At 39.3% G+C, this 14670-nt stretch overlaps 1 protein-coding gene and 1 pseudogene across 1 annotated transcript in view; one reads left to right on the plus strand and one right to left on the minus strand.

Annotated features, from left to right (window-relative positions):
- LOC124776104 (kinesin-like protein KIF13A) overlaps positions 1-14670 on the plus strand; it is a 330901-nt gene that overhangs the window by 289047 nt on the left and 27184 nt on the right. Inside the window, exon 33 of the mRNA XM_047250946.1 lies at positions 6857-7052. Within this exon, the coding sequence (XP_047106902.1) occupies positions 6857-7052 (196 nt within the window). The remainder of the gene's footprint in view (positions 1-6856; positions 7053-14670) is intronic.
- Positions 13643-13771, minus strand: LOC124778136 (annotated as a pseudogene).

A 14670-nucleotide genomic window follows, 5' to 3' on the forward strand; every position in this document is an offset into this window, starting at 1 on the left:
GTGCATTATAAAATACTATGCCCAGTCTTGATCATGTTACTGCTCTGCAGATAGAGGAGGGTGGGGGGGGGGGGGGGTGTGGAGAGAGAGAGAGAGAGAGAGAGAGAGAGAGAGAGAGAGAGAGAGAGGAACTTTTAGTGCTATAAAATCTACTGGACGTACTCTGAAAATCCTATACAGGTTCCTGCTGGTTGTTTATAGAATTTGTCTAAGGAACTGTGTTTTAACGTTTTCTGTCACTGACAATGTTCAATACTAGTTAGGTAACTAGAGAAACTGATTTCATTGACAAAAAGGGGCTGCACTACTCATGGAAATGATTATGCTGTTCAGGTCAAAGTGGCACTAAGAAATATTATTATTATAGGAGAAATATTACCATGTACATGGAATGCTTGTTCTACAGTAAAATCGCAGAATGGGTAGGCAATGTGAAGATCACACCATCAAAAGGTTTTGTTCTGTAGTGTAATATGGAAGTGGTATTAAGAGCTAATGTCTCGGGACATATTAAGTTTATAACAAGTTATTGTTTTTTTTTATAATAATGAATGCTTCAAAAAATCTGGAAGATGCAAATAGCAAATGTGAAACTGTATTTCGACAGTCTTCGACTGCAGAAAGTATATATGTGTGAGATACTACTGTGTATTAAAATGTATTCACAAGCTTCTGAAATGATGTTAGAAAAGAAATATGTATATTAAACTTTGAATCTACAGCACAATGTTTCTGAGATGAGAGTTCTAAGTGTTCCTTGTACACTGCATCACAGAACAGCTCAGTACAAGGGAGATAAAGCACTAACATTGCAAAAACATGCTCACATTTTCTGCAATTTTCTGCTGCAGAGCTCATGATTTGCTGTTATTCTCTTGTGTGGACAAACACTCTTCTGCTTTTTATGACTGTTCTATACTATACATGATGTACCATAATTAATAGCAGAAGCTCACACAGGTTGAAGTACACAAGAACAGAAGCAAATGTTTCAGTAAATTTGGGTCTTCTAACGAGCCTTTTTGTTATAGTTGTGAGTATGTGGTTATGAGCCAACACTGATTTCAGTATGAAATATCATCTTTGTTAGTACAAATGTATTTTAAATAAGTCCTCATCTAATCGGTCTGAAACTTCACCAATGTCCCATGGTTAAGGAGTATAGTATAAGCATGATGGGGCACTGGCACATTTTATTACTGATGTAGGATGGCATGTAATGTGCCAGTACAGTCCAAAATAGTTAGGTCAAGCAGAGTCTGTACCTTGGCCTCCAAGATTTATGGTACAGTTTTATGGACTTTTCTGTTTGGAGTCATCTCAAAAGTGTAGTGCCCAGCAATACCATTGATATGGTTGAAGAACTGCAGCAGCAAATTTTATAATATTGCCAAGATTTACAAGATGATCCAGGGGGTTTTCGAAAGAATTCATGCATCACTGTAAGGATGACTGCAGTACTTCATCCATATGTGAGGACAGTACATAGAATAGACCCTTTAACAGCTATGAGTGTACAGTAAGTTGTAACATGTATAGTATTGTATGTTAACCGGGGGCTCAGAAACGACGGAGAGGCTCCGTCCCCGCCGCAGCCGTAGTGACCCACAACCCCACGATGACTACCCCAGTCCACCTCACCCCTCCGCCGCCTCTCACTGAACCACTCTTTGAGGGTTGTTGTGTGGTTCGGCCCCCGGTGGACTCCCCCCAGGGAACGTCTCACACCACACGAGTGTAACCCCTATGTTTGCGTGGTAGAGTATTGGTGGTGTACGCTTATGTGGAGAACTTGTTTGCGCAGCAATTGCCGACATAGTGTAGCTGAAGCGAAATAAGGGGAACCAGCCCGCATTTGCTGAGGCAGATGGAAAACCGCCTAAAAACCATCCACAGACTGGCAGGTCACCGGACCTCGACCCAAGTCTGCCGGGAGGATTCGTTCTGGGGACCAGGCAGTCCTTCCCAATCTGGAAAGCCGTGCGGCCTAACACATGGCTAACCGGGCAGGCTGTAACATGTAACTTGCTGAAGCAGTATTGTATTTCTTGTTATGGTAGTTCATGAGTGAAATTTGTGCCCAATTGAATGGAAATTTAATTGAAAAATTTACATTTCAAATACATTCCACTAATGAGGACTATATGTCACGGCAGCTCGTAACAACACATTCACAATAATCATGCAAACAGCACATTTGTGGGCCCATGGTTACTGGAATAGCTTTGTCTGGTACCAAGTACCACAGAGGTTGAATGCCTACCAGAGGAGTTTGACCTCAATAGCTGATGGAGGGCTGCACTGCACTTTCATGGCGAGTGTGCCACAGTCTCTCCATTTGAATTTGCCAGTGAATACCATTCCATGTGGCCAGTATTTAGGCAGCAACTCACACCATGCAGTTCAGTGCTTGCACTTGATACTATACATAGATTGATCTTCACTTTACTCTACCGATTGGATAACTATGTTGCATGGTAGCTGATTATTCTCTCTGGTTGCATCTTTGGTCTCTCTACTGCTCTTGATCTTGTTGTCATCATTGTGGCGACTGCTTTGCTAAGTGCCTTGTTGTTGTAAGATTGCTTGTCCTAGTCTTGGTCTGTTGTCTTGTCCACACGCTGTCTGTCGTGTTTCGTTCTCTATACCATTGGGTTGGGTTACTCTTCCACAGGTGGCTCTCCTGTCTGTCAGCTTCCTCCATTTGTGCATTGACTGATATGTGCACCGCTATCCGTCTACCAGGGATATAGCACTTTGCTTTTGTTGTCATATACTTTCATCCTTGGCAGCTTTCACTGTTAATTATGATGCACCATGTACTTCACACTGTACTGCCCATGGTCCATTTGTTTAACATATTCCTGTTGTTCAGGCAGACATCAATGCATCTGTCTGTAGACCAGCAAATCATCATTGGAAAGCCCATCCAAAGTCTGTATAAGGTTTACAGCATTCTATACGAAACAGGGATGATAATTTTCCATTAGTATGATATAATGGAGTTAGTGAACACACAAAAAATGTACAGAACACTGCCACAGGTGTAGTATTAAGTAATTTATTTTCCTGATTTTGCTGCATTGCCCTATTGACAACACTTTACAAGTTAAAAGCAGTGCTCGACAGTATGATAGTATGATGGTATGACCTGTGAAATTTCCTAATTAGTACCTTGTTAGTCTTGTGACCCATGGCTGCATTCTGTACATTAATCAGAACATTCGCTGTGATGCCTGCATTTGCTAAGGACATAAAATTGTCAATATCCCAGAGAACATCTGTCATCAGGTATGTTTATTACAAAGTATTCTTTTATAAGTGTGAAGATATCCATGGCAAGTGTCTATTCGAATAAAATCCTCTTGGGAATTAGGCCACATTATTTTGAAACTAAACCCTCAACTATCTTCACAGTGACCCTCTGCAAAGCTGCTTTAGTGCTGGTATATATTAATACATTGCAACTGAGCTGTTTAATATTACAAGGATTAAAAAGGAAATAAATTAATTAGAGTTGCACATCAAAAGTACTGATCATTGGAACATAGTTCTATCTGAGGTACTGTAAGTCTTTGAGATCCCCAAGGCTTTTGGCTATAAACAACATGTAACTATTATTCTGTCAAAACAAATACATATCTACCAGGAGAAACATCTCAATAATCAAATGTAGATATGAATTATGTCTAAAACTGATAGAAGGGGATGGACCACATTGTCATCAAAACCAGTACCTTTCAGATACAATTATTTTTTCCTTCGTCGGTCAAAGAAGAGGAAAAGTTTTGAGGAAGTAAGACTAACATAATATTAATTAAGAAATTCACTGATGTAGTGCCTGTCCCTGCAACTGTAATATATTAAACTTCTATTGTGATTATCATTTCAGCTTCAGCTGTGCATGACTAATATTTCAACTGTAGTGGGAGTACTGATTTTGTTAATTGGTAGTGTATTAAACATGATTTTGTGGAAATTATAAGTTTTCAACACAAAAGTGAAATGTTAATAACAGAGTGTTGTGGAGACTGACATAGGCACTGTGAGTCATAAAATCTGTGTGCCCACTTGCGTGGGCAGTGGGTGCTGCCACTGGCACATGCCCCCCTCTCCCCCCCCCCCCCTCACACACACACACACACACACACACACACACACACACACACACACACACACACACACACTCTCCCTCTCTCTCTCTCTCTCTCTCTCTCTCTCTCTCTCTACTCCGTGGGCGCACAAGACCATTTATATAAATCGTATTTATTGTGGTCCAAGCATTTTCAGAAAAAGTGGTAATGATAAGAACATTTAAAGTGTCATCTGTTTTTATTGTTATCTGTTCATCATTCACAATTTCACCATACACTAAGTGGGAGTTTGTGACTTCTAATATATAATAAGAGGGGGAATCCAAAATTTTTGGGACTGGTGCTGCCATCTGGAAAGTAGGAGTAGTAGATCTTTGCACCGCTAGGTGGCGAGAGCTATCAGATGAGTCAGTGTGCAGAGTGGCATTCAGCTGATAGGATGTGGTGCATGTCCACAGTGATTTCCGTAATACAATTTTACGATGGATCTGCGAACAGAACAGTGGACCTTCGTCAGACCGCAACTGATGATCGAACCTTCTTGTCATGGGTTATCACAAAGCTGGATTTACGGTTATGACCCAGAGACAAAGCAACAATCGCCCCTGTGGAAGAGCCCGGGCTCTCCAAGATCGAAAAAAGCAAGACAGGTTAAGAGCAAAGTGAAGAGCATGATCATCATTTTCTTTGATTCCAAGGGAATTGTGCACAAAGAATTCATCCCACCCAACCAGACAGTGAATTCCATGTACTATTGTGACGTTTCGCGATGGCTCCGTGAAAACATGCGGCGATGAGGGCCCGAACTTTGGCATCGAGGGAACTGGCTGCTGCATCACGACAATGTGCCCTGTCACATGTCCTTGCTCACCAGGACATTTTTGGCAAAAAGAAAAAAACATGGCAGTTGCATCCCACCCACTGTACTCACCCGATTTGGCACCTTGTGACTTCGTGCTATTCCCAAAACTGAAATTCAAGTTGAAAGGCCGTCAGTTCGACACTCTAGAGAGGATTCAAGAAACATCACTGGTGGTGATAAACACCCTCAAAGAACAGGACTTCCAGAAAACATTTGACCAGTGGCAGAAGCACTGGGACCGGTGTGTACAGGCTGATGGGAACTTTTTTGAGGGTGATGGTGACCATTAGTCCAAAGGTAAGGTTTTCAACAGATGGCAGCACCAGTCCTGAAAATTTTGGATAGAACCTCATATATCAAATTCTGGGCTTATTGACATACGTATTTACAACTGCTAACACAGCAGTTAACAGAAATTTCAATACATTTAAATTCACTTTATTTTGGTTCATAGTAGTTATAACACCACTGCTTACATTACAACAGCAGTGAATAAACATCTTTGCTAAATGCTTTACCTGACAAATCCATCATTTATTATCACAGTGTGTGCTGAACACAATGTTTGGGCTGTGGAACAGATAGAATGTGGTGGCAAAGTGTTAACACACTGGTCTTGAATTCAGGAAAATGGTGGTTTGGTTGCCATCTGGCCAGCCAGACATAGGTTCCCATCGTTTCTGCAAATTGTTTACTGCAAATGCTTTGGAAAGAACACCTGATTTCTGTCCCTATCCTTCCCCTAATCAAGCTTGTCTTCCATCTTTACCAACCTCTTCATCAACAGGGCATTAAGCCCTCGTCTTCCTTCCTTTACCACAGAACTGTCAGAGCGTGTTCCTTTTTAAGGTGAGTTGTGTCATTCCTGTTAAATTATGTTGATGATCACATCAATATATACTTACTTCCAGGAAAGGTCCTGTTCAGTATAAACTGAAGAACATCAGGAGGCTTATTGGTGGTCATATTTTGCTATTTCACTTCAGCTTATGTGTGGTATATTCCGTTACACTAACCACCATGAAATCTGTGCACTTCTTCAATATTTCTGCCGATCGCTTGTATCCCTCTATGCTGATGTATTTGCATCATACATGGCACCTTCCAGCAAAGACAGTAAGCTTATAACATCAATGGTAGTGTCTCAGTAGCAAAGGCTTCTTGTCACCGCTACTTCTCAATGGGCATTATTCATTTTCTCAAATCATTCCTCATTTTTTGTCTCCTGATTCCTTGACAAAATCTTCTAATGGATTCTGATTACATACTGCTTCAATATCTCTTGTTTGTACTCTAGAGTTTGAATTTTAGCTGTGATTCCATCACTACCTTTTATCTTTTATGGAGATTTTTAAATTACGGTAAAAGGCACAATATGAAATTATATGTATGTATAAGTGATATGAATGTTACAGGCCAAAATTCATTGTTCAAGAATTACCATATACCGTGGCAACTTTTTTTTGAAATTTTCCAAGATGGAGTTGAGAACAATTTTTTACTTTTTTCGTCAATATTATTGATTCTAAATTGGGGGCATCAAATACTAACAGAAGCATTGTAATAGTGCCATTACTTTCATCTTACAGTAGTTCATTTTGTGACTTTTAATGTCTGTTTAAGAACTTGATTAAAATTACATTATTAATATAAACAGTGTTCTATTGTGTTACATAATTTACTCTTATTCAAGTGCTAATGGGGTCCTCAGCTGTAACACCAAATCTTTTAGAAACTGTAGAATTGCCCCCTGAAAATAACAAACTGCTGTTGCTAAAGAAATAGAGAACTTAGTTTGATGTGGAATTTATTTTCTTATTAGTTACACTGTTGATCCTACACTGTACAATCTGCAGATGGCACTAAATATGTTTAATAACCAAATACATTTCAATTACAGGTTGTCAGAAGACGTAAAACAACTTCAAAGAATGCAGTTTCAACACAGCACCGTGCTTCCTTTCCCATGGCCCGTCCAGCAATGTCTGACAGCAAGGCTGCTTATAAATTGGAACAGAGGCTCCAAAACTTGGCACTTGGACACAACGGAGTGTCAAGCCCACACAGCACATCTTCAGAAAGACTTCCACATGAAGGTACAGTGTCTTAATTTGCTGCTCTCATAAACTGTTCATGAAAATTGCTGCCACAAGAGTGTGAAATTTAGTTTGATGCCATGGGTATATCATATCTGAGAAACAGTTTAGCAATACTAATAATAGCTATAATTCCTGAGCTTCAGCTCTCATGTTTGTGACACCAGTTTAATCTCAAATCATCAGTCTTTGCTCAAAACAATGTTATCTATGAGAAATACAGATGATGGTATACATCTAGTTCTTATTTCATATTGGGACTCGTTGAGAACTGGTTTTTTACACTGTATAATTTTATTCCATCACTTACTATATAGCTGCTGTACCCAAATGAACAAATTGCACAATGACTGTAATAAGCTATTTATTCCAGTCTTAATCTCATTATGTATGCCTGTGATTAATACTGGAATAAATGATATATTAATGGTATTGTATTGTACTTACTCGTACTTTATTGTCAGATTTCTACATTCAGGTCTCTTCTCTCTTGAGATGCTGTTGGAATAGGTGCAGGAAAGGGAAAACTGTAGGATACTGCTCATTCAGCATCCTCACTTTTATCAGTTAACACCATTTTAAACTTTGGTTTTGAGAAACCTGTTTCAGGAGAGAAACAGAAAATAATAATGTGCTGCAAATCTAAGAATTTAATTTCTATTTCACACTCAAGAATGACACAGTCAATAGGTCTGAGGTGAATACTAAAACATTAAAGAATTATTGGGTGCAGATTAAAAGAAGAGATAAAGAAAAATGGTGGAAAGATGAAGGAAGAATGTTGGGTCGGTGGATGTGCATGGAACGCAGAGAAAAATGCACAAGAAATTATTAAAAAGGACAGTAAGAGATACTGATTTACAGGGAACTGAAAAAAGAAAAGAGGAGCAAGGAAAATAGCAGTCTCTTGAGTATCTGCTTCAAGTAAAATAACATAAAAGTTCATTGTTAGATAAGAGTTATTTTCAAGTGCTACCACCCCCTGAGTCACCTGTTCCTATGAAATTAAAAACATTCTTAGGTATTCAAATAGCTGTTTGTTCATGACCTTATGTGTGTCTTGTCTGGGAAGTAATACCGCTGATCTCTGGAAGGTGGCACTGAAAATTCATACAAAGCTTAATCTCTACTTTTGATCTTAGTTAAATCATGAAATCAATGACAGTTGTGAAGTCAGATAAACTTAAATTTTATTTTTAACAGGGCTTCATGAGAGCTTTACATGCCACAACCTGTCAAATTTCTTTTGAATCAAACAAGTGAATTCCTTCTTTTTTCTTAATTTCATGTGACAGATGAACATAGGCACTAAGCAATAAATATTACCAACAAAACCTAATTAATTTCTATGCAAGAGAACATTATGCACAAGTGTGTCGTCATACATAAAACTCATATTAAAATAAAGCAAAGACAAAAGGGGAGATATTATAGTGCCTTGTGGTGCTGTTGATTGAAAGTTAGCAATGACATACTTTTTCCCTGCATGTGCTTTTCTCATATGTATGAACATCCTGCCTTTACTGCTTGATATCTGCCCCTTTCTCCTGAGGATGAGAGTTTAAAAGGGGATGAAAAATATGTATTATATTTTATTATTATTATTTTCTTTTTTAACCTTTTTGGGCCACCTGTGGACAATGGTTCTTGTGTTTTTGCTGGACTGTTGTCGTCTGCCACTTCTGTTGTCTTTCGTGAAGTTTAGTAGCTGTTTTCTTGTTAGTACCTTGAGCTTTGCTGTTAGCCCGGTATTCCTTCATTTTTCTCCTGAATTCTTATCATGCATTCCTCGGACCATTTCCTGATCTCATTGCAATTAACTTTTGTAAGGCAATGACTTGATTTCAGTAGCTAAATGGTAGTCACCCCTGTTAATGATTAAGTCTTGGCTAATACGAAGTTCTGAAAGGTCTTTCTCTATTTGCTTTATCTGCAGGAATCCAGTAGATTTACCCTTGATGGTTACTTTGAAGGTCTTATAGGACAGCATTTGGGAGTCCTTTCTGTACAGGTGGCCGTAGAAAGTTACTTGTCTTCTTCTAATGGCATTGGTAAGGCTCTTTTGGTGTTGGTGGAGATCATGATTAGGTTTGTACCATTGTCTCCCATCTGGTAGGATCCTTGGCCCCACTATCTTTCACAGGAACTTGTTTTCTTGTAATTTGAGGTTTCTTATTGGGGTGTCTTGATTAGGGATAGGCACACTTCTGCAAAGAGGACTGATTACTGTATTATACCAGGTGCACCGGTATGAAATGAGTGTTTTTTTTGTGAAAATGAAACACTAATTTTGAATTGAAAAGTAAAAATATTTTATTCAAAGTACTGACCATTGCTTTCTTTACATTTTGATCACCTTCCTGCAATTTGTGGACACCACGCCAATAGAAATGTTCGTCTTTTGAAGCAAACCAATCAGATACCCAATTTTCGACTTCCTCATAGGAATCGAAGTGTTCCTGAGCCAATGCATGTCCCATTGATGAAAAAAGAATGGTAGTTGGAAGGGGCCAAGTCTGGTGAATACGGCGGGTGGGGTAGCAGCTCCCAGCCAAGTGTTTTGATTGTATCCTGAACCAGTTTTGCTTTGTGTGCAGGTGCATTGTCGTGTAAAAAAAAAATTACTTTGCCATGTCTTCTGGCCCATTCTGGTCTTTTTTCGATCAATGCATAGTTCAGATTGATCATTTGTTGTCTGTAGCAGTTAGTATTCACAGTTTCACCAGGGTTTAGAAGCTCATGATACACCACAACTTTCTGATCCCACCAAACACAGAGCATTGTCTTCTTGCCAAATCGATCTGGTTTTGCAGTCGATGTTCATGATTGTCCCGGCCATGATTTTTCCCATTTAGGATTCTAAAAATAAATCCATTTTTCATCGCCAGTAACAATTCGATGCAAAATTGATTTTCTTTCATGTCTTTGAAACAAAATTTGACAAATGGTTTTTCGGTTTTCTATCTGTCTTTTCTATCTGTCTTTCATTCAATTCATGTGGCACCCATTTTCCATACTTTTGGATCTTTCCCATAGCTGTCAAACGGTCAGAAATTGTTTGTTGTGCAACATTTAGCATTGCTGTCATTTGCTTTTCTGACTCAAAGTATCATCTTCATCCAATATTGCTTGCAATTCGGCATCTTCGAACTTTTTTGGTGGTCTTCCACGTTCTTCATTTCTTACATCAAAATCATTATTTCTGAACCGTTGAAACCATTTTTTGCTTGTTGCTTCTGATAAAGCATGATCACCATATGCCTCAACAAGCATTCGATGCGACTCTGCAGCACCTTGATATTCGTGGTAACGGTGACTCATAATTTGTGGGGTATCTTTAATACTGGTAATGATTTCAGTCTTTCCAATGCTAACCAACAGATCAGCTTTCTCTGCTATTAAATGCAGTGCTTGGAGTTGCATAAAAGCCTCTTGCATTACATTTGCCAATAAAGTCATTCATCAGCAGAAGCAAGGTGTGGCATCCTTAGATTGTCTGTCTTGATCCCCATCCCTAGTCCAGTGTTTGGTGATAGAGATCTGCTCCGTCTCTTGGCCATTTTTTCTGTGGCATGGTTAAACAATGTACATTAAAACTGGGCAACCTTGTGACACTTTTAGCACCTTCTGTACCATAACTTATAAAAATAGGTAATTTGACATTTAATATCCACATATATGGAATGTTTATCCTTTACTCTTGATGGCAATAATCTTTTATGTGTAACAAGGCATATAGAATATGGAATATTAGTTGTCACAAAGTTCCCCTCCTCACAGCTCAGGACAATTATAACATAAAGTCTAAGGCAGGGAAAGTATAGTTAAATTCATTTCTCAAAAAGATGGGCTGATCTAGTGTTTCTTTATGCCATACAGTTTTGCCAATTTTGTGAGATTTATTTTTCTAATTTTCTTAAAAGCTATTGAAACAAAATAAGAATGAAACAAACTTAAGTATATTAAGCCAGGTAATTACAGAAAGCATTTACTTATTTACATATGTGTTCAGTGGAACCACGCGAGCAAGAACAAGTTGGACACTTACTTAAAAGTTCAGTGCTATGAGAGAAAACAGTCATGACACATTTAATACACTATTCTGAACAATTGTATGTTCTATTTGGAAAAAAAGGTTATAATGTGAAATAAAAATTTGTCTTTTCTACTAAACTATTCACAGATGACCCTAAATTCATTTATGAGGGTTGTTTTCTACAATCTCAGTTGTCACAGTCATTTATGCAGGTTATTGTGCTGCCCTTTAATCTGAAGAAATAACTTATTTCTTTTTCTAATCACTGAGTCTGTCTTCTCGTCCTATTCAGTAAGTCTCCCCTTATCCAGGGTTCTGGGTGACTTTTACGAACCCTCACCCTTTTCCTAAACCTCTCTAGTCCATTTCCTTCTCCCCTAATCTACATCTACATCCACATCTACATTTACATAGATAGTTCGCAAACCACTGTATGGTGTGTTGTGGAGGGTACCCTGTACCACTACTAATCGTATACTTTCCTGTTCCATTCACCTATATGCCTCCATACGAGTCCTAATTTCCTGTATCTAATCTTTGTGGTCCATATGCCCAACTTATGTTGACAGCAGTAGAATCATTCAGCAGTCAGCTTCAAATGCTGGCTCTCTAAATTTTCTCAATAGTGTTTCTCGAGAAGAATGTCACCTTCCCTCCAGGGATTCCCATTTGAATTCCTGAAGCATTTCTGTAACAGTTACACATTGTTCGAACCTACTGATGACAAATCTAGCAGCTCGCATCTGAATTGCTTTGATGTCTTCCTTTAGTCTGACCTGGTACGGATACCAAACACCTTAGCAGTACTCAAGAAGAGGTCACACCAGTGTCCTATATGCAGCCTCTTTTAAAGGTGAACACCTGTTTCCTGAAATTCTCCCAATAAACTGAAGTCAACCTTTCACCTTCCTTACCACAGTTCTCACATGCTTATTCCATCTCATATTGACTTGCAACACTATACCCAGATATTTGAGTGACTTGACTTTGTCACGCAGGACACTAGTAATATTTTATCTGAACATTACAGGTTTGATATTCCTATTCATCCATGTTAATTTACATTTTTCCACATTTAGGGTTAGGTGCCATGCATCACATTAACTGGAAATTTTGTCCAAGTCATCTTGAATCATCCTACAGTCCACTCAACTTTGACACCGTTCTGTACACCACGGCATCATCAGCAAACAACCACAGATGGTTGCCCACTCTGTCTGCTAAATCATAGAGAGAGAGAGAGAGAGAGAGAGAGAGAGAGAGAGAGAGAGAGAGAGAACAACAGCAGTTCTAGCTCACTTCCCTGGGGCACTCCTGACGATACCCTTGTCTCTGATGAACACCTGCCAATGAGGACAACATACTGGGTTCTACAAAGTTGTTAAGGCTTTCATGGCCACTTGTTGACGAACTGCCTATTGGCTTCTGTTCGGGTTCTTTGGCCGACGTTCATTTAATGATTTTTCTGACATTTCGCCAGCACGAGTGGCTGGCATTGTCAAAGCTTCACCCTCCATTGCCGGTGGTGAACTGGAGGTGAGCTCGCGGCCGCAGACTATATGTACCTGGCGCGCCAATGTCTGAGGGCTTCTCCGTGGTCATTTCTGGTGCGGTTCTCCTCTTGCTACCTGCGACGGTCGTTTGCTGCAGTACGGGCAGCTAGGATCCGTTTACCTTAAGGCTTTCCTCTTTCTTGTTGAAACTGTTCACGTGTTTTTGGATTTCTACACGCCAATAGGCAGTTTGTCATACTGGGTTCTATTATTTAAGAAGTCTTTGAGCCACTCACATATCTGTGAACTTATTCCATATTCTCATACCTTCATTAACAGCCTGCAATGGGGCACCATGTCAAATGCTTTCTGGAAATCTAGAAATATGGGATCTGCTTGTTACCCTTCATCCATACTTCGCATTATATCATGTAAAAAAAAATTTTAAAAAAATGAAATGATCATATGGCATTGCTGGCTGGGAGGTCCCATTTGGGTTTGGCCGCAAAGTGCAAATCTTGATTCAGTCAGCCTCACATTGTGCAACTTGTGACTGATGATGAGGATGAAATGATGATGAGGACAACAAAATACTCAGTCCACGAGTGGAGAAAATCTCCAACCCGGCCGGGAATTGAATCCGGTCCCAGTGCATGGGAGGCAAGCACGTTACCACCCAGCTAAGCAAGTGGACATTATATCATATGAGAAAAGGGAGAGCTGAGTTTTGCATGATTGATGCTTTCTAAAATCGTGCTGATTCATGGACACAAGTTTCTCAGTGTCAAGGAAGTTTATTGTATTCGGACACAAGAGAAAATGTGCAAGGATTTTGCAGCAAACAGAAATTAGGGATATTGGCCTGTAATTTTGTGGGGTCCATTCTTTTACCCTTCTTATACAGTGGAGTCACATGCACTTTTTTTCCAGTTGCTTGGAACTTTATGATGGGTGAGAGATTCATGGTAATTGCGAGCTATGTAAGGGCCCAGTCCCGTAGAGTTCTCTTTGTAAAACTGACCTGGGATTCCATCTGGAGCTAATGATTTATTTGCTTTCAAATCTTTCAGTTGTTTCTCTACACCAGGAATGCTTACCACTGTGTCGTCCAAATGAGAGTCTGTCCGATGGTCAAATGATGGTGGTGGTTGAAGACATACTACAGAAATGATCCTGTGGAGTATGATCTTATGTTTGTACGATTCTGCTGCGTGAATGATTTCTTGAATGTGAAATTTAAAACTTCGGCTTTTGTTTTGCTATTGTGAACTGCCACTCCAGGCTGGTCGACAAGGGACTAGATGAAAGCCTTAGACCCACTTAGCGATTTTACGTAAAACAAAAATTTTCTAGGATACTCTGTCAGATCTTTTGTTAAAGTGTGATGGTGGTAGTTGTATGCTTTGCACATAGATCTATTCACAGATGAACAAATCTCTACTAACCTTCGCTTGTTGTCATTTGTGTGTTCCCTTTTGAACTGAGAGTGCAGCAGCCTCTGCTTCCTGAGCATCCTTTGAATTTAGTTATTAAACTATGGTGGATCTTTTCCATCTTTTATCTATGTATGAGGCACATAACTCTCCAGACCATGATTTATAATCTTCTTAAAATTCTTAAAATTTGCCCATAATTTCTCTACATCCATCTTACTAGAACTAAGTAATGCCAATTCATTGTCCAAGTGAGATGGTAATAACTGCTTATCTGCTCTATCTAGCAGAAACACTCTCCTAGCCTTCTTTACTGATTTATTAACTTTGGTAATTATAGTTGCTATAATGACTTCATCATCGCTAATCCCTGGCCTATTTGTAGTTAAAAGGTCTAAGATATTACCACTGTGTGTGGGCTGCTGAGCTAGCTGCTCAAGACAGGTTTCAGAAAACATGCTCCCAGCTGCACCTCCCACAATGAATCCATAGACATCCCAGTCTACACTCAGTAGGTTAAAGAAGAAGGAGTCACTGGCTCTGAAAGCATGCATACATAAAACCTTTTTTGATATGTGTGTTCTCCTGCCACTGCTTGGTGAGTAGATTTTTTATCTATCCAATTACACTATAGTGAAGAAAATTTTTGTAACATT

Source organism: Schistocerca piceifrons, chromosome 2 (assembly GCF_021461385.2).
Source record: "Schistocerca piceifrons isolate TAMUIC-IGC-003096 chromosome 2, iqSchPice1.1, whole genome shotgun sequence".
NCBI lineage: Eukaryota > Metazoa > Arthropoda > Insecta > Orthoptera > Acrididae > Schistocerca > Schistocerca piceifrons.